The 20,867-nt window shown below is 39.9% G+C and overlaps 1 protein-coding gene across 4 annotated transcripts; it reads left to right on the forward strand.

Moving 5' to 3' along the window:
• The first annotated feature begins 115 nt into the window (after positions 1-115).
• Positions 116-20,388, forward strand: rnpc3 (RNA-binding region (RNP1, RRM) containing 3). 4 transcript variants are annotated; one of them, XM_039617718.1, is made up of 16 exons: positions 116-199; positions 1,042-1,192; positions 1,292-1,339; positions 1,427-1,536; positions 1,675-1,764; positions 5,170-5,281; positions 5,912-5,980; positions 8,028-8,170; positions 9,089-9,214; positions 9,594-9,739; positions 12,639-12,833; positions 14,856-14,950; positions 15,717-15,775; positions 17,531-17,663; positions 19,836-19,913; positions 20,057-20,372. In XM_039617718.1, exons 2-15 carry the CDS (start codon positions 1,046-1,048, stop codon positions 19,902-19,904), a joined length of 1,542 nt encoding a protein of 513 aa, XP_039473652.1. In that variant the 5' UTR covers positions 116-199; positions 1,042-1,045; the 3' UTR covers positions 19,905-19,913; positions 20,057-20,372. The 4 variants fall into 4 exon arrangements, with proteins under 4 accessions (XP_039473652.1, XP_031615421.1, XP_031615419.1 ...); XM_031759561.1 differs by lacking the exon at positions 116-199 and adding an exon at positions 235-382 and having other exon boundaries at positions 20,322-20,388; XM_031759559.2 differs by lacking the exon at positions 116-199 and adding an exon at positions 235-382.
• Positions 20,389-20,867: the final 479 nt, after the last annotated feature.

A 20,867-nucleotide genomic window follows, 5' to 3' on the forward strand; every position in this document is an offset into this window, starting at 1 on the left:
ATTACTATCAAATATTACATATTAGTACCTTTTAAAATTATATTTACATGTTTGCGTGTTCTGTACGAATAGCCTACGAGAGTACCGGAGGAAGGGGACTCGCAAAAAGAAGTTAGACATTTCATACTCCAGTCCACAGGGTGGCGCTAACGCACATTCCTGATGCTGTCAAATGGTGTAAGAAGAAGAGAATACGGAAGTGAGTTTGTTTACTGGCTGGTTTTGGAGGCAAGTTTCTGATCCGATAGGTTTATTGCGGTTCGGACCTCTGTTTTATGTTTTAAAATCTTTACTTCGGTTCTGAAAAGTGTTCAGAACATATAAAGAGATAAATTAGCTTAACGTTAGCTCCGTGTAGCACCAGCGTTAGCGGTACATTACGGTAAGGACTCAGTCATCGTGGAGTAGAGCAGCTATTGGAAGAAAGGCATATTAAACTTGGCTTTGCTAGTGAAAAAGCAGCACGTCCTATATTGCTTCACTTCAGCTGTTTATAAAGTGACCACAATTCATTCATTAATTCGGCATCATTTGTTTAAAAAAAATACCAACGTTTTTCTATAAATGAGCCTAAATAAACCTAGTACCTCAGCCTGCAGTGAAACACATTTCTCATTGTCTTTAACGATTGCTTGGGGTTAAACAGAGGCTTGCTCAGCCCGTTAGAAGCACGTGTCAGATATCCAGTCTAATACATCAGCGTTAGTATCAGACTGATCTGCTGCAGCTGGTGTAACCTAAATCTTCACTACTCTTATGGTCACAGGGCTTAGATACAGGACTATTATATATGATTGTATGCGAAGGCTGGCGCCAAATTAAACGATTTAGATATTGAACATAGAGCCGGTCAAAGGCATCAGTGGGGCAGACAGTATCAAGAGGCATTGCACCACCAGTTAGCCTGTGAAATTGCTCTTTTAGGTGAAAGGTTGCTTATTAAGCAGTGGTTATCACTGGACACAGGAGGTGATTGCTGCTCACTGATGGAGGTTTCTGTGAGGTTAACTTGCTGCCATTTCTCTTCCTGCTGTCCTGCAGCAAAATGAATGAAGACCCGGTCCAAACAAACTGCAGTAAAACACTGCTTGTCCGCCACTTACCAGCTGAGCTCAGCGAGGAAGAGAAGGAAGACCTCCTGAAGTATTTCGGAGCTGAGTCAGTCAGAGTCTTCTCGAACAGAGGCCGCTTGGTATGTTTCTCCTCACCGATTATCCCATGAGCTGTATCTCACGTCATGACATTCATTTGAGTTGCCAGGCAGTCTGTACATATTTGTCCATCTCCACAGAAACATGCAGCCTTTGCAACGTTTAGGAGTGAAAAGTCAGCGGCAAGGGTAAGAGTTTGTTTGAGACATCCTCTGGTTTTTCTCTCACTTTGTCCTGTACGTTCTTCTTCAGTCACCTTAACATCTTTTTTGTAGGCTGTCAGCAGACTGCATCAGTTAGAGGTTCTTGATCAGACACTCGTTGTGGAGTTTGCAAAAGGCCAAGATCACATAACAGTGCTGAAGGACCCGCCTGTGTCAGAAAGGTGAGCTGTCTGAATAACCCCGGGCTGCACAGGCCTTCATTCTTATGTAAATTGATGGACTGTTAACGTCTCTGTCAGTTAGCAGCTTGTGATTGCATCCCTTGTAGTGGTCTGAACCTCCCCTCTGCCTTTCTGTAGTGGTGAACATGTCAAAGAAGAGCAGAAGAAGCAGGAGAGCAAACAGCCAAATATTCCCATCATAGAGACGGGCGTTGCACCGAGTCTCGGGTAAGAATGAAAGCATGTCATCATGAAGCTGGTGTGACATGAGGGAAGGAAACATTTTATTTTTATCACTTGTTTTGTTTTTTATTTTATTTTTTGGCTGATGTTATTCTCTAGTGCATTATTCATTAGATACCTTGTAGATTTCTAGTCTTTGTTCTTTTTGCCATTTTGTGGGGTTAAAAAAAGAAAACAAAAACACTATATCGCATTCTGCCTTTTGGTGACAGGCCCTGTCTCCCATTACCCAGAGTTTGTAAGTCATTACCTGCCCAAACTCTGTCTTATTCGATTAAATATGCATGTGTGACACATGTTCTCCAAACTGTGGTCAGAGTGTTGTCAGTTTGGCTATGCAGAAACTGCCTGGAGGCTAGCTGACAGTAAACCTGGATGAGAATCTGAGAGCTGTAGTTGGGAGCTGTCAAACGCCTTGTGTCCAATTAGATAGCCAGGCCGCCACTGAGCGCCTGACAGGCCGTCTGTCCTGCCAGTTGGTGGGACCAGGTGGTCTTTGATACCTTTCACTCCATTTCTGACAGTTTGTCTCGCTGCTGCTACAGCAACCCAGACTTAAGAGCTCCATATTCTAATACTAGTCTGCACAAACTGAGAGACTGTGCTGTCTGGTTAGACGAATATATTGCATTTAGGTGTGTTAGAGCTTGTAGAAAGGTTGGATTAGGGACAAATTGAGATGTCCCGCTAGCTGCGCTTGCTGGTTATTTTGAGCTTGAGTTCACCAATGACAGCGTATTTTAAATCTCTGGTACAGCAAAAATGTGATTGCGTATTTGGAAGAGGAACTCTGTTTTTCACTGTTTTTCACTAGTCTTTGGTTCCTTTTATGGACTAAATAATACATTGAGGGATATTAAGTGAATTTAAAATACATTAATCTGTGCTTTTAAAAAAAGGGACTCTAAAATAGTGGTCAGCTATGCTCATTTTGTTAATTCAATCGTTGTATAAGCAGAAAGGCTAGAACTGCATTTTGTACACATTTACATTTTTGTAATTTGTTCTGTGGCAAATTATATGCTAGTAATTAAGAAAACAATTTTTCGTTGTTTTATTTAGAAGAAATAAGTAAAGTCTGTGTGAGAGGGTGCACAGACACAATAAGCAAATCAGGCAGACTCAAATGCCAGCGGGTGAACATAAGCTTCAAGATTTTAATAATATCTTTAGCATCATAATGCATGTAATGATAACAGAGTTGAAACCAGGTATTTAAACCCTTTCAATCAGATGACGTCCAGGATATAATATAGATTCATTTTACTGTGGAGAGCTGTGGCTCAAGATGTGTATTTAAGTTGCCACAATGGATTTAAAAAATGTTTTTTATGGGAGTCGTGGATGAGCTGATTGGATTTTTGTGGTCAAAGGTCAGCTTTACTGTGATATGCTGATGCACTGCAAAACGTTTTTTTTTTCTGGCCATTAATAATTAAAGAGCAGAAGGGGGGATTTTAATCATCTTACAAATTTCACATTGATGCAAACTGGAAAAAACTGGGTTGGGAGAGGCGTACAACCACAGTCCGACTTTATCGGCGACCGCTACTAGCTGTTTGCTGCTATCGCCCAATAATATTAGCTGCATTTATAATGGTCGCTAAGGGAACGTTTTAAAAGTAAAGAAGAAATGGGAGAAACACCCTTCAACTATGAGTGTTGATGTTTCATAGCCCACCAGAGGGCGCTTTGCAACATCCCTGTTTTTCAATTTTAAACACAAGAAGCACATCTTTGGAACCACAAGCACAACAAACAGCTGATCCAGTCAAGTCAGGTAAATAAATGACTACATGCAGCAAATGTTAGAAAAATCTAACCCCCCCCCCAAAAAAAAACAGTGGTTAAAAAGATCAGAATGACATTTTTAAATCCTTAAACATCAGTGTCATTCCTAAAAGCCTTACATCGGTCGGGCTCTGTGGTTAAGAGTCCTTAACTTCAGCTTGCTTTCATTCTAATTGGAGATGTTGTGTGTTGGTTGAGTGCTGAAACAAAGGAGAAATGTTTGTGGGAACAACATCTTGCTGATGACATGTGGCTTCAAGCAGCGACACAACAGAATCTACATTCACAAAATCAAATGATGACGAAGGTGAATTAGATTGCTGTTAAGGCACCATTTACCAGGCCTCCGCACCTTTAACTGCTGTTTCTAGTGGCAGATTAAATAACACTCCCCTACCTTCAGTCTTTGCTCATTAGTCTTGAGTGTAGGTGAATTTGTTGTCTCACGCTGTGTAGATTGGCACTTTAAGAAATTTATTTCCCGAGGACCAGCCTTGCTGTGCTGACACGGCATGGCTTGTGCTTTTAATCTTAATGATAGGCTACCTAGCAAGAGGTAGAGCCACCGCCTGGGCCACACACTGATGTGTCACTGTTGTTTTGACATATAGTCATGTGAAGAAGTTTATCCCATAAAAAGTATTTGAGAAAGCAAACGCTTGATTATCTTTGAACAGTGCTTATAAAAAAACCCAAAAAACAGGGACGTGTTACATAATTGTCTGCCAGTCTCTGACATCATCTTGCTTTAACTTTTGACCAATTTATATGCAAAATTAATTCATTCTCAGGATGTTTGAGGGTTTTCTTGCATGTACTGCCCGTTTCAAATCCCTAAACCACATTTTCAGTGGGATTAAATCTGAGCTTTGACTAGACCGTTCCTTAACCTCTCAGTTTTTAATGCCGAAACCATTTTTTGGTGGATTTGCTGCTGTTCTTAGGATCATTATCCTCTTCAAAAGTCACTTCTGGTTCAGCATTAATTCTTGGAGCAGATGGCCTAAAATGATCTTCAAGCAGTCCTTGGTGTGATGCCGACTTTACAGTTGAATCAGAGACTGCGACATGCTCCGTAAAGCCATAAACTAACAGCGTAACCCCAAAACACAATGTTTTTGATTTGCCACTACAGAGCACATTATTCCTAAAGGTTGGGTGTTTTCCTGTCTGGTCACCGGCCAAGCATGGTTTAGTCCTTTCTAGGATTTCTTGGCTTCAGACCTTTTCCACCTGTCGTTCCCCTCAGCAGACTCGGATCACTGGTGCTTAATCTGGATTCCAATTTTAGATTTGAAGGTGAAGGAGATAAATATAGAAGTGTACATGCTTCTTTCCCGTTTGACTGCTTTGTGTATAGAAATTGAGAAAATGACTGAATTTGTTTAGAGTATATCACCTTCATCTGTATGCACTCATTTGAAATGGATCGAGTGTTTGCTCCTTCAAATGTATTCAAAACGTTAGTAGTTTCCACACTAATTTCCATACTTTTTTTTTCTCATGACTGTTTTTCAGTGAAGGGTTTATTGTATTTAAGGCAGGGAGTTGCAGCTTTAAAGTAACTCTCTTTTTTCCCTCTCTCTCTGTCTCCTACAGGTTGAAGTTTCAATCAAATCCCACTTTGAAATATTTATATCCACCACCCTCTAATGGCATTCTGACAAATATAATGCACGCCCTCATGAGCGTGCCAAAGTTTTATGTTCAAGTGAGTAAACACAGCTTCCTTTGTGTGGTTTTATTTGTTATTTTACCTTGATGCGCAGCTACTGGCCATAATAATAATGATGATGTAAGTGGGAATTGGTGCAGAAAAAGAAAATCAAGCTAATGTGAGAGCATTTCGAGTCCGTACATTTATATTGTAAAATAGGAATATGATTCTGGAATAAGTGTCCCAGAGGTTTCTGAACTGCATCCAGGCTCTTAAAGATCAAACAGCAAACATTTGCCTTTTAAATCTCAATTTGGGAAGCAAGTATTAATAATAAACCATAAGTGGGCGGCATGAGTTATGGGTTTAACATTTCCCTGGGAGCCGCGCTGCCTGGATTTTAATTGCTGTTATTCCCCGTGTCAGCGGCTTGGTGGTGCTAGTGTGTTTCGGAGAAGCTCTCCCAGTGCTCTGCCTCATCGTAGGCATCTCACTCGAGCCTCAATCTCACCTTGATCCTCGTATTTGTATGCAAAAGCCTGGAAATCTGTTTTACATATGGAGCCCGAGTTTCCGGCTGCCTGTTTGAGAGCGGCAATATATATTTATATTACCTGCTCTCTCTCCCCCCAGCCTGCGGTATGAATTTTCACTGTTCTCAAACTCATATCTCAAACTATACAGGTACTTCATCTGATGAACAAGATGAATTTGCCGTGTCCTTTTGGCCCAGTCACAGCCAGACCACCCATGGTAAGCTTCTGTACACGATCACTGAATGCAAAGCTCTTTCCAAGTGTGTAAATGTGAAGATTTTTGCTTTTTAAAAAAACAAAGAAGCAGGTGTTATGTTTCACAAAAATGTACTTCTGAGAGTTAGACAGCTTGTTGAGGCAGTAACACTCAGCTGTGTGTCTTTAGGTTGATTAACAGAGCTATAGATCCCTACCTTTCCTTAACTTTTTGACTTTCCCAAATACAGAGACTGAAAGTTCTTCAGTGTAAAAAAAACAAAAAAACCCGTGTTTGAGCAGTAAATGTGAGCACTTTTCCCAGATCAGCCAAAATATTCCTACTTACTCTCCATTCATAGTTCATATTCTTTTTTTTTTGTCAAAATGCACATATAAATATACAAATGTACTAGCTAGCTTATTTATTAATCATCAGAACTTTCATGTGTTAACGTCACACTTTCAGATGCAAGAACCCTTCGGTATGATCAGTATTTCTATAGTGAGTACTCATAATAGACATACATATTACACATACTAATAATACATATTATTAGTACTCAGTACTAATAATACACAAACAGGGAAAAATAATGAGTAAATATTCACATTCAGAACTTCTCCAAAAACTACTTTAAGTTTGGTGTTTCAGTAAAGCAGATGCAGGTGTGACTTTCATGTATAAAGTCTAGTTGATGACAAAGGCTGCTCTTCCCTCAAATGATTGGTTGGTATGAACCATACCTCAACAAAATCACAGCAGGCTTTATACCCAAAGCTGGAAAAGGCTGCAACGGCCATTCTAAAGACCTGAGTGCTCATCAGTCCTCAAAGTGCCTACAAATAGGACAAATTCAGGACAGGTTGCTACTTTAGCTGAAGTGGAGTGGGCAAAGATCACACAAGAACACAGTGTGCAGTCCTGCAAGAAGTGAAAAAAGAACCCGAGGGTAACATAAAACTACCTGCAGAAATCTCTTGGTAAACATGTGAAATCCTTTTTCATGTGTCAACTGTAAGAAAAGCGCTGAGGAAGAATTGTGTTAATGGAAGGACACCCCAAAGCGCTGCAGTCCACAAAAAAGGTTTGCAAAATAGAGAAAGAGAAAAGAAAATCAACGGCCTGTCCCAAAACACTTTCCTTTGCTATCATTGAAGGAATAATGAATTTTATAGGAGAAATGCAGGCAAGATGTCCATGCCCTGAAGTTTAGGGGAGGTTGGGTGATGCAACAGGGGAGTGACAAAAAGCACACGAGTAAATCAACAGAAGGATGGTTAAAAGGATGAAACTCGCAAGACAGAGACCTGACCTCAACTCGGTTTAGATTCTGTGGCATGACCTGAGGAATGGTGTTCATTCAAAACATCCCAGAAATATTGATGGTCTGAAACAGCTTTGTAAAGAGGAACAGTCCAAAAAGATTCCAAAAACCATTTGGAAGTGTCAGAAGCAGCTACAGCCAAGGTCTGATGGAGGCTGCTGCTATTAGAGGGTCCGTTAATTATTAAAGTCAGGCTTTCACTCGTCTTTTCCAGCCTTAGTGATTACAAAAGGGTTCATATACTGTACACATGCAAGCAGCAAAAACAGTAAAGACAGAGAATAACGAATTGAATACAGTTTGAATTAAATAGAAACTTTACATTTAACTGTATGTAACTGACATGCTGGTTCAGAAGCAGAGCAAAGATGCTCAATATTCAAGGAAATTCCAATGTTCAAAATGTCAAACTCATAGAGAAAAAAAAAATTGATAGGATGTGAAGGGAGAGATCCTCTCTCATGCAAATGTCCGGGAATGCGGCGTCCAGCTCTGCTAGGAGTTTCCTTCTTTCCTCTGAGACGTTGGTTCTATTGTGTGCTCATTTTCTTACATTTTATTAGTTATTAGAAACTGGTCGTCAGGTTGCTCAACTGCAATAATAATTGTTGTTTTTAGTACCGTAAAGTCGTCTCCTTTGACTGTTGTAGAATTTCAAAATATCGGTATTTAATTTAAAATCAAAATCAGCCATCGCTTCTCCCATTTGTATGCTAAGCCATGTAATTTTCTTTTCCGCAGTTTGAACTCCTGCCTCCTGCTCCACCCATCCCCATGCCTCCTCCCTTCCCTCCCGATTATCCCCCTTTACCAGAGGAGGAGATGGAAATGAGCAGCGAGGAAGAATCCGAGTATGAGAGTGGAGACGACGAAGACAAAGAGAGGTGAGGCGACGACAGAGAGTGCAGCACAAACACTGTTTGAGACAGTCAGACTGGCTGTCAGATAGTTTTGCACCTCATCATAGCTAACGGTCATGCCGGCGTATTAACATATTATTCATCAGTAGTAATCTTTCTAGAGAAAAGAGTGACTAGAATTAGTTGCAAACGTGTGTGGAGACTTTCACATCTGTATCTCACTCCCTGTCATATTTTCTAAATGTGCATAAAGCTCGTGTAGATCCACAATTGTGTAAATGCAAAGATTTGACTGACTTTTGCTCCACTTTAGATTTAGCAGCAGGTGACAAACTAAAGGGCAAATATGAATCTTTGAACCTTACATGGACGGCGTCGGTGGAATCATACTGGCATGATTCGATATGAAGTTGCTCTGAGTGATCACCTTTATGGTGTGATGAAACATTCCTGTCCTGGTGGGAGTGGTATCTTCCAGAACGGCCGTGCCCCCAGTGTTAGGGTCTGAGGACTCGCTGAATGGTCTGATGAGTAAAAAAAAAAAAAAAACTAGTGTGAATCATATGCTATTGTCTTTGCGGTCACCAGGTCTCCTCCTAGTTGACCACCTATAGGTGATTTTAGACTGACATGTTATAGAAGATAATCACCAAAGTGATGTCTCAGCCCTCCAGCTGAGCTCCAGAGACCTGGAAAATCAATGAATGATCCTTCTACACATTTACAAATCTGAATATAAATTTAGAGAATTGTTTTTATACATTTCTAAATCTGATTACAGCAGATATTTAACTATCCATATACATTTGCAAATGTGTGATTAAAGTACTAGCTTCATAGATTTTTATTTTATTTTAATCCAGCGTATGGATATGTATTTTTTCTTTTTTTGGACCAAGTTGGACAATTTTCCCCTTATTCCCTATGCTTGGTTTATTTCAGGATTGTTCGTCTGATGGGCCTGGTCAACCAAGCATGCAAGCGACCCTTGAGACCAAAAACAGCTTCAAAACGAAAGAAGCCCAAGATCAAGGATCTACTCTATGCTCCCAAGCCAGACTCTCAGAGGTAGACCAAAGGCACTCATGCATGTCACAGTCCTCACGCATAGCTCATCTCAGGACAGTATTCACAGGCGGCTAAAGAGGGGGGACAAAAACCTCCAGATAATAAGTCTTCCTCATAAACACAGCCTTGTGCGGCTCGGAGACTTATTGTTTCAGCATCACACACGCACACACTCCCTTAATGACAGGCCACAAACTCTGTTACTAAACTATAAATATACACAAACACACAGTCTCCTGGCCACATGTTTGTGGACTGGGAAATATCTGACCAGAACAAAATATCCTGAACTGTAAGGAGCTCAGGAGCTCAGTTTTATTGTAGGTTATTTTTAGAGATTGCAGTTGAGGGTAGCAGTGATTGTCTTTGTTGTCCTCAGTGCTCCTGCTCTGCAGCCCTCGGATGTGTTTGAGCAGCCCCACGCCGCCGGTCCGAGGAAAATTGAGTTCCGCATTTCAGCTCCGGATGTAGCAGCTGCTGTTGAAGGAAGTAGGCCAGCTCAGCCTGAAGACGACGAAGGCAAAGGTAATCCTGCCTCCCGCAATTTCTTCTGTCAATTATGTTTGCTAGTTTTACTGGATTGAGCTTTTTTGTTGAGTCATGACAGTTTTCCAGAGTCCAAGCTGATGCCTCTGATACTGAAGATCAAGAGATATTCAGTTTCGAGTAATATAAAGAGGAAAGCAGGAGGAAGTTTAAAGTAGTTAATCAGTTGTAGAAATTCATGATGGTGTGATTTTTGAAAAGGACAAAGGAGCATGCCGTTGTTAAAGGGTAAAAATAACAGTTTCATAGAAATGGTAACAAAAAAGGTACAAAAATGAAATTGAGACTTTTTGTCCCAGTTATCAAAATTATTGTTGGTCCTTCTCTTGACTGATTCATTAATGAACTTATTTAAGTTGTACTGATGACATTGGAAAGATACAATTTAGCAAGAGTTACTGTTTGAAAAGGAAATTGGGATAGAAGAAGTTGTCCACCAACCACAGGTGGCTTTGCAAGACCGTAATTTGTTTGTGTTTAGTTATGCAGAAGACATGAAAGCTTGAGGCACAGACGATGATCAATGTAACATAATATGATTAAAGGATTACAGAATGACGAGGATCATTTCACACCGTAAATGATCTGTTTTTAATTTATTTACATTTTAAGGTGCAATCCAAATGCTTGTGCTTAATTATCACAAGAAAGATATTTATTTATTTTTACTTTTAATTGCTGCTTAACTTTTAGTGTGATTCCAAAGAGGGATATACAGATCTTTGCTAAAGGTGTATTTAATACTTCCAACAATAAAATATCATCTCTATAATTCGCTTCTTCCAACCTGCTGAGTTACTAATAAACTTTATGAGGATGTAGAAATGTGGTAAAGGTGAAGAGCAGAAACTGTAGAAAGAGGTAGAACAGGTCATCTACTAATCGGAAGGCTGGTTCTTCGATCCCAGGCTGCTTCCAGTCTGCATGCCAGATACCCCTGATCAAGATACTAACCCAGAGCTGCTCTCGCTACACCAGTGAATGTGTGTGCATGTTAGACAGAGAGCACTTGCATTAATAGAAGTGAATGGGTGAATGATGAAAGTTGTGTAAAGCGCTTTGAGTGTTCAGGTAGAGTAGAAAAGCTCCAGTCTATTTATTAAAAATTAACTGCGTGTTTTGTATTAGCATAAGCAGCATGTGTTAAAATATGACGTGATTAAGAAATGAGAAGTGGCAGCCATGACAACTATGTAATGATGCAATGTTAATTAGTCAGTTTCCATTGTTGATTGTGCTAGTTAACCATAATCACACATATAGCTTTTAAGCACTTTCTGTCATTGACACATGCTGATGGATGTATTGTCCATGTCCTGGCCACGGATACTTCAGCATGTGGATTGGAGAAGTCAGGGATCAACCCACCGACCACCTTTATGTGGATGACCCACCCGAAGTTTGCTTTTTCCCCCTCTATTAAAAAAAATAATCCACATGTGTACTGAGCCACAGATTTGGAAAATTGTTAAATCTCTAGCATGGTAAATGGCCTGTATAGCATGTGAGAAACAAAGGCTAAGTTGTATTAAGACATGCAAAAAGCTACTTTTATAGCTACCGTTCAGATAAATCGGACCAATGCTGCAGTCTCCAAATACATCGCAAAAGTTTAAAGATGGGTTTGCTTATGTCCTTCTGTGCAGCAGAGGCAGTGTAGGGATTTAGTTATTACTATACATCATGTTTATTATCACATTGATGCAGGAGGTGTTTTGATGTTCCTATTGACATAAGTTAAAGCCCGCACCATGGGCCAAGTCGCAGCCAAGTGTTACACAGCAGTATATCACGGTAGAAACTCCCACCAAAAAGGTTTAACCATTATCTGTATGAGCAAATGTCATTGAGGGCACAGTCTGTGTTACTTGTCAGCTGTGCAGTTCCCTGTTTGCCTTATCTCCCTGCTCTCTAGCTACAACTTCACTCTCTGGCAAGTCCCTGCGAAGTAAAATAGATCTCAAAGTCAAACACAAAAGATTTCCTAAAGGCAGGGGAAAGATAAACTATGACAGGTGGCTTTTTGGATTAGTCTTGTTTTGGGGAAGTGGAGGTGTGGGATCCGATAAACAAGCTATTTAAATGAAAAGGGGAGGTGGGGGTAGATAAGGAGGAGGATAATTTTGAAAGCAGCGATCTAGTTCTCTGCAGAGAGTGTATCAGAAAAGCTTCCCAACGCTTCTTGCTCTAGTGCACACACACGCATACACCTTGCGTGGATGACAACTCCCCCCACCCTCCTCGGATTTGTAGAGGCTCACTGCTCTTAGTAATTCCATCTACAACATGTGAGTGTGTGTGTGCATTCATGTGCTCCTCAAAAGAGTTATCCTTCCACCGCCTTTCAAACTCATGTTTGCAAAACAGGAGGGAATTTTGATTACAGTTCTTTATTTCACAGAGACTGAATGTGCTTATGTTTGCTCGTCTTCCAGTAGTCAGCGCCACCAAGTTTAACCTTCCACCTTTTTCATTATTTCATTATTTCTTTGCCGTATGAAACCCTGTTGTATTAATCCGCGACAAAGAAATCATTATTTCCAACTCGGATTATACTGATGCCACAGTGAGAAATTTAAATATCAATATGTTAAACTAATTGTGACCAAGAGGATTTGCTTCCACCCTCCCATCCCCATCCAGAGCTGGTGTTGTTTACTGAAGAGGATAAACATTTTGGAAGTGATTATTTCACCATCTGCTACTGGTAAACACTTTGAAAACTTCAACTGTGCTAGAGGGAGAGTGTCATCCTCCTGTTTTTGATACCATAAAGCGGTTCAGCAGATCCAACTTGGTGGCACATGAGAAATACGTGCATAAGTAATGTAACAATCTGATACACAGGTTTTAGCACGCTTACACTTTTGTCCCTTAGCATTGTCCATTCAAGTGGATCAGAGCGAGATCAAGCCCAGCAGCAATCAGGAGGAAGCAGAGGCTAAAGGTTTTGGGAAGCTTTACTTCACGCAGGCATCAAAGCAGCAGGAGGAGCGCGGCGACAACGAGCAGGATCTCGTCTCAGATGTCATCTCGAGGAAGGAGCTGGAGAAAGGACGGCTGTCAAGAGATGGTAAATGTAACACGCAGAAATGTGACAGATTAAAGGAAAAGGCAACATAAAGTCTCTTAGTAAAGGGGTTGGGCCACCTCGTGCGATCAGCGTCAGTGCAACTTGTCATTGATTCAAAGTCTTTGTAAGGATAAAATGCATAGTGTGATGCAGGGGGTGATCTAGTCACTGCAAAGGCCATAGGATCTAAGTCGCATCATTTTCATACTTACCAGATTAATCAGTCAGTAAGAAACAATGCAAAAATCCAGTTTTAGGTTAGCTATGTGATTACAGTAGTCACTCTTTCATGTAACTGTTGTTCTGTTGGTCCTGTATATTGTGCATCAGCTGCTGTGTCAGTTTCCAAAAGTCCTTGGTTTCCATTTTAAGGAGCTGTAATATATTCTGATTCCCTCCTTTGTTTAGATGCAAGTAGAGTAGAAGCAGTAGATACTTTGAAATGCATATTAGCGTAAACTGCCAGTTAGCTGAGAGGCATCATGGCTAAAACAAAAAAGAAGTGCAAATTGTGGAAAATCTGCCTTGAAAGAAATCCTTCACAGAAACAGGAGCTGGTGGTAAATATGGAACAGAATTTTCTTTTGGCATTGCAAAACCCTGCCTCTAATTAGCTTCTACTGACTGTGACCGTCTAATATTACACTCACCTTTTTCTGAGTGCAAAATATGAAAGCATTCAGCGTCAGCTATGTGTCAGCAGATTGTTAGTCTGAAACATTTTAAGGCGAGATAAGGGAGATATGTAAAGTAACATTGTTCTCCCTGTGTAGAATCAACAACCAAGCCGTGCAGTCTACCTTTAGTGGTTCACATGTTTGCTTGGCAGGCAAAAGGTCACTGGTTCAATTCCAGCCAGAGTTTTTGTGCTGGTGGTAATTCCAGCCCCTTTGTGGGTTGCGTTGGGAAGAGCGTCTGCCGTAAAGCTGCCAAATCAAACATGCGGAGCTTCCCGCTGCGGCAGCCCCTTGTGACAAGCGAGCAGCCGAAAGTAGCTTGACTGTAATACTTGTTGCCGCCGATCAGTTCCTTCCCAGATACTCTACAATCAGCTGTAAGTGGTATTATTGCAAAGTGGAAGCGGTTAGGAACCACAGCGTGTCGGCAACAAAGTGGCAGCCACATAAATTTACAGAACAGTGGCGCAGAGTGCTGAGGCGTATAGTGGCTGAAAGTCACCAACGCTCTGCTGACTCATAAGACATCAGCTCAAAGACTGATCTGGTAGGTGGCCCAGTCTATTGAGCTGTTGGTGTGTGTTATATAAAACTTTCAAACTTCCTTTACTCAGGAAGACCAAAAATGATCAACATTACTGACATTAGCAGGGTTGTAGGGAAGATGATGATGATTACAAGTCATTTTCTTTAATGAGGTTATGATTTTAAGATTCCGTTATCGTAATTATTTACAATTTATCCAGTGACTCACAGACAGAATTATCAACCTCATTTACAGGTCTACTCGGCTTTGCAGGGCAGGTTAGCTTAAATTCAGCTTCAGGGCAGAGCTGCTTTCAAATCCTGCTGTTTAGTTGAATAAGTGAAAACACACCTCCAAATAAACACTGACATTCCTCTGGATCTGCTGGCCATTTACATAGGTTTAAATGTGGAAAAATGCACATTTTATTTAATAAATGTCTTTATTAAATAGACATTTTTGTCTATTTAATAAAGGTAGACCTTTATTAAATAGTTTGGCTATCCAACCAATACTTTGTCTCACGTTCTCTGACGCCGTGTTTTTACAAGCACGTATACAGCAGCTAACACACGATATGCCCAATTACAGTGAAAAATAAGTTCATACATGTAATCATTGCTTTAAAGTTGTGGAGCTTCTAAGCCTAGTTCTTTCTCCATCCTGTCTTAAATAAAACATTGAGCGGATGGTATTGAGTTGCAACGACTTTGAATTTATTTAAATTTTTTGGTATAGGCAGCCCTGTGATCCTTTGTACCTGTTTTTTTGAAATTCACCTTGCATCAAGGCACCCCCTCCTTCTCTCTTTTAAAACAGAGATAAAAAGGATGTCTGTGTTTAAAAATTATGAACCTGGCGAGCCAACCTGCAGACTATACGTGAAGAACATTGCAAAGCAAGTGGAAGAGAAGGTAGGTCCAATTTTAGCTCTTTGATCCACTTTTATGCGGTTGTTTGGTTTACTGGAGTTGTTTCATGAGAGTCTGGGATCATCGTTGTATATATTAAATTGGCATAGCATCAGTTATCGTCAAAAATGTCTTGTTTTAGAAGCCTGATGATACCTATGCTATTGCATCCATGGACTGATGTGCAGAAATCGGTTTGTGGGTGTTTTTCTAGCAAAGCTTTACTTTTCTAATCCTAGTGATGATGCCAAGCAGTGATAGTTGGTGGGGCTACAAATAACAGGTGCCACTACCCCATAAAAGGTGTTCTTGCAATGCATTATATCAGGATGATGTCATACATTACCACTGTTTGACCCTATGCTTCCTGGGAAAATGGTGATGGTTTCTTCCCTTACATTTGATACGGAAGCTGTTAAGTGAATTTGCAGGCCTTCTTAGCCGTAGCTCACAGCTGTGAGTAACGGTCCTGGTGAAGGTGAGAAAAAAGGTGGCAGCAAAAGTGTTCTCTGTGTGGGCGTCTCTGGGCTCACCTGAAGGTCAGGCTGCCTTAATCTCCACTGTTAACCTCCACGCTGTGTCGAGCTGATTTATCCAATAAGCTACTTTGTTGCCTTCTAGTTCGCAGAGGAGAGACTCAATTAAGTGCAAAGCAAATGTGTCATCAACATTTTGGGTTAATATTTATTCAATTTTGTAATGATGCATCACAAAAAATAAATAAAGTCCTAATCATTTTTGCTGCTAATGTTTATTATTTGTCTTACAGGAGCTGAAGTACATCTATGGGAGATACATTAACCTCTCGTCAGAAGAGGAGAGAAACATGTATGTTAACATCAATCCTCCTTATCATGTCTTTACTTCATATTAACACAACTTGTGATTCACTCCCCCCCAAGTTTCTCTTCATGAGCTATTTTTTGACTCTAGCAATTTGTCACTTTCTCTTGAGAGTTTTTAGTTATTCATGCTGACTCTGTCTTGTGTTATTAATAAGTACCTAAACTGATGTAGAGATCATGAGGGACGTTTTTATGTTTGTGCATCAGCACTACTTCAAATGAATATTCCACCTGAGTCATCAAACCGAGCTTATGTTGAGGACAGACTCTGAACACAGATTCAGGTGATAAAAAGGAAACTGCAACTCTGCCAGCCAATCAGTTTCTCACTTTAGTGACCTGCTTGGCTTTTTTCTTTTTTTCTTTGGCGTTTATAACAATTAGTGACCTCAACACCTTTGAATAAGAGTTTTGAACACCAGCTTTTTTGCAACAGTGAAAACAGTTTGAGTGTTTAAACTGAGAAAATGTTCAATTTCAAGAAAAAAATGAGTCATTTGGAATTTGAAGGCAGCAACATGTATAAGAAAGTTGTTGTGGGGCCGTGTTTAACACGGCATCGCATTCACTCTTCTTTAACAACAATCTGCAAACATCTGGGAACTGAGGAGACCAGCTGTTGGTCTGCTGGGAGAGGAATGTTGTCCCATTATTGTCTGATTTAGGATTCTAGCAGCTCAACAGTCCTGAACTTTCATATTTTTCTGTTGGCTTTCATATTTTTTAATTTTATGATGTGCAAAATGTTTTCAGTTGGGGAAAGGTCTGAAGTCATCTACTACAAATATGTTTGTGCAGGATGTGGTTTAGCATTGTGCTGCTGAAATATGCAAAATATGTCATCTGTATGAGAGCTCTGTTGCTCTAAAACCTTTATATACCTTTCAGCATAGATGTGCCAGCTCCATAACCACCAATGCACCATCGTCCTATTTTAAGTTAAATATGGGGGATTTGAAAATTGGGAGATTTTGTTTTTAATTGTATTTTAAACAGCATCTCAGGGTTTTTGGGGAATTGATGATTTATGCAAATGACAGCTTGTCTTTAGTGAATTCAAATAAACTGTAGCACAGAAAAGCTGGTCCTAAGAGAACTAAGGTGAACGTGAGTGAATGTTGTCACTTGATAACTTAACCAGCTGTCTGCAGCTGCTCACTCACAGTCAGCTGTGCAGCAGCAAAATTAAAGACAGCTTTCTGTCGTCTCTAAATTTCTTTGTGATCACAGTTTTAAATTGTTAATGTGTGTGATTACACAGCTGTTTGTCATTAACATGTGCTTATATTGATGAAGTCAACCTTAAAATAATGATTTAGTCAGCTACCTTTTTCTGTCCATCTGCTTACCTGATGTTGCCAAATGATTAGAAACGAAGAAGAGAGATTCAGTGTTTCAGGTTTCACTGTGTGCTGGATAGACATGGTGTGTTCACATGACAACGGTAGTGTAGTTAGACAGTTAGACATGCCTAATGTTCTGGTAGTAGACTGCACTTTAATACAGAGTTTCAATTATTTTACCGGCTAAATATCTACTCAGTTGAATCAATTAATTGGAATAAAAACCTGCAGGTTGCTGGGTCTCACTAACGCATGACCGACAGCCGCTGTTTTATGAGCTCGCAGGAGCAGATAACATTTTCCTTTTGTAATGCTGAAAAGCCAGAGCTTAACGTTGAGTCGACCAGGCCACAAGCTTTGAATGATAATGATGTGTCTTTATTCCTGTTCCATAGGTTTGACATTGTGTTAATGAAGGAGGGGCGGATGAAAGGGCAGGCCTTCGTCGGACTCCCCAGTGTGCAGAGTGCAGAGAAAGCCCTGCAGGAAACCAACGGCTACGTACTTTATGACAAACCTCTGGTTGTTGTATCCTTTCTGTCAGATGAAACAAAGACAACGTGTGAATTCAGGTTGCACTGATATCTGTTTGGATTTAAAAACATAACCATTAGTGTGCATTATTAAGCGTAACAAAAACATGGTAAACAGAAGGAAATGATCTAAGCGGCTATGACATGTAAGTGAACGTGCAGAAAATGGTACAGACATCAAGGGGTAGTTGAGAGATGATTTATCAAGTGGGCACTTGCTTTCACAGATGTGCTTTTGGCTTTGGTCCTCAGTACCTTCAGGAGGATATTGTCTAATATCTGGCAGCTCTGAACCACCACCTGTTTTTCTTCCTCTTTCCAGAGATAACCGTGCATCCACTTTTGAACTTGTCTAATGGAACAAGGCTATTGACTTTGATAGTGTTTTAATGTGCATCCTGCAGCCAATTAGCTTGTCGACAGCATATTAGTCTTTCAGCTCAAAGAATGAACAGAGATGTCTGCAGCATAATTTACTTCAGGTGTTGTCCTGGATTTAGCCGTGTTGCAGGAAAAATTAAAAAAAGGATTTTTGTCTCTCAGTATCAATTCAGTTTTATTCATATTTATAGTTTTTCAGCCACTATATGACTAGTAAAGTGTGGGATGGTCTTTTTGTTGGTTGTCGGTATTTGTATGTCAGAAGATATCAGTATGAGGATGCACTTTATTTATTCCAAAAGTTTGGACATTATTCCAAAGCAGGAGAAATGACCTTGCTACATATCCAAACACAAAGTAGCTCAGAAAGCTTAAAAAAAACATTCATTGGGACCTCAATAAATAGGAAATAAAAAAAATAAATAAAAATCTAAATAAAATCTGAATATGATGCAATAAAAGATTAAAAGATGTCTTCTCAGTTGATGGAGCAATCCAAGCGGCAACAGCAGTGTTGGGAGAAATTCACTTGGCAGGCAGACCTGAAGTTGACATGTTAAGTTTGTTAGCTTTCACCTTCATTTCTGATCTCTGTGTCAATCTCAGCTGCTTGACTCTTTGAGGTTGCATTTATTGGTTCCTCTTGTACGTAGTGAGACGAGAAGATTGCCGCACCTTTCATGTCTGTTTGATTAAAAACAAATTTGATGCAGGCTGCCAGTAAGATTAGCTTAGCATAAAGCAAGGGCCAACCAGGTAATAACAAACAGTTGTGTCACTTGCTATTCCACCATTCACAGTGGCTGCTGGCTTCACAGATAAGCTTGGTGTCAACGTTCTCATCCAACTCTGAGCAAAAAAGAATTTTTTCCCCAAAAATTATTTATAGAATTACTGTTACAGCAAAAATGTTAAGATTTTTCATTCCAGCAAAATTTTGCTGTGGATATTACGTTATATGCTACAATTATTATTGTATAATTAGTGCTTTATTCTGAGAAATGTTTCCTGGATTGGCTTGTTTGCATACGTTTGTTATAAAATGAAATAAGCATGTACTCATAGCTTAAATTTGATATTTTTCTAGTCTGTTTGCAGTATCGGAAAGTGAACCGAGGTTCATTCAGGTACAGATATCTTTAGGCAGAGGACAGCCAGCCCCAGTTTGAATTCCCTGTCATGATTTTTTCAGTGTTTGCCTGAGACTGCAGTATGGCACTTACCAAGAGCTGCAAAAATTAGTAAGCTTGAAGAAAACACGGCATAAAATCCTCATAGGTTTTAGTCTGAGGTTTATTAGCAAAAAACACTACAGTCACAGTCTTCCACACATTTGGGTCTCTTCTCTTTATTTAACCTGCTACGTGAGCTGAACTGTTTATCAGTCTGTATGATTGGCAAGTTATGTCACTGAGTAAGTGAGGCAACCTCAGGAAACCAAGAGACCCAAACTCTTATAAGGTCAATTTTGGCCAGAAGTCTTCTGGCATTTATGAACAAATAGCTGAGACCTTTACTCAGATTAAATTCATATGAGGCAGTGAGTGTCACAAGAAGGAAGGCCGATGTGGCCTAAAGCTGCTCTGTGCAAGTTCAGAAATAAATGACACTCTATGGCTGTGAGATAATTAATGAATCTCTGATTATGTAAAAATTTAAATTGCCTTTGCAGGTAATTTTGGTGAAGTTTTGTTGGAAATTTCCTTTTGGTATATTACAATTGTAGATTGCGGTAGTACACAGAACTGAAAATATTTGCTGCCCCAGACCTTAACTCTCTTCTCAGCAATTTGCTCGATCTGCAAGACCAAAACAAGACAACACGGATACCAAGAGAGGGCCAAAACAGAGGTGAAGTCAGCAGGTGAGTGATGATATGGTGATGAAATGATAATATGGAAATGATTTGCATTTTCTCATAATGCCACTGTATATATAGAACAAGCCTTGTGTTTATTGCAATGGTGTTTTCGCTTCACAATTATGTTTACACTTTATCTATTCAAGATACCAAGGCTTGATATTGTGGCCCAGCAGAACCATTTGTATCCTTATTGTGTCATATCCTTTGGGAAAAAATGAGGGGGGAGCAGTTTAACTGCAGATATTGTAGCACAAATATATTATTATAGTATACCTTTTTTTTGGTTTCTTTTCTTTTTGAGCCTATTGTATCTTATTTGTCTTTTTTTAGCACAGACTTTATAACCATAAGCTATTTTTGAATCTTAAACTTCTTCATTGATTTCTGCCCTTTTTGACTGAATTTCAGGTGGAGGTCATCAGCGCTTGTTTTCTTCCTTTCTTATGTCATTAAATAAAATATTTTATTAAAATAATTTTTGTCATGTTTTATTCCAATCATCGCCTCAAACACATGCGCGTACACTTCAGTCAAACTATCATAACTGATTATCTTTAGTCCCAAACTTGAAGTCCTGTCAGCCGAGTAAATACAGACTGGGGAAGGTATATGAGATCGAGATTGGCTCTGAAGCAGATGGTAGGCTGTCAAAACAGTGGGGAAAAAAAAAAACCCCACAGTCCTGAAGAGACAGCAAACAAACCAAACAGACTGCAGTGTGTGGAAAAATTGCTGGGACTGGGTTAGCTTACCTTTACAATCCCTGGCTGGCTCCATCTGTGTGATTATAGAGAGTAAACCTTGGAGGGTGAACTTCTCCCCTCAGCAGCCATCATATCTAAAGATTTGGAAATAAAATTGTTTTTTGTCCTCTAGGTATGAGCAATACTGGAAGTGTGCTTTGGCTCACGTCAATCACAAGTAAAGTTTGTGATGTCGCTGATATTTAGGCAT

The sequence above is a fragment of the Oreochromis aureus genome, linkage group 9 (assembly GCF_013358895.1).
Source record: "Oreochromis aureus strain Israel breed Guangdong linkage group 9, ZZ_aureus, whole genome shotgun sequence".
Lineage (NCBI taxonomy): Eukaryota > Metazoa > Chordata > Actinopteri > Cichliformes > Cichlidae > Oreochromis > Oreochromis aureus.

What these genes read in the sequence shown, in the direction of transcription:
- rnpc3 (XM_039617718.1), top strand. Translation starts at nt 1,046, where the DNA reads ATGAATGAAGACCCGGTCCAAACAAACTGCAGTAAAACACTGCTTGTC. An exon ending in GACCCGCCTGTGTCAGAAAG is followed by an intron (nt 1,537 to 1,674) that starts GTGAGCTGTCTG and finishes GCCTTTCTGTAG; the next exon opens with TGGTGAACATGTCAAAGAAG. An exon ending in ATGACAAACCTCTGGTTGTT is followed by an intron (nt 17,664 to 19,835) that starts GTATCCTTTCTG and finishes CTCTCTTCTCAG; the next exon opens with CAATTTGCTCGATCTGCAAG.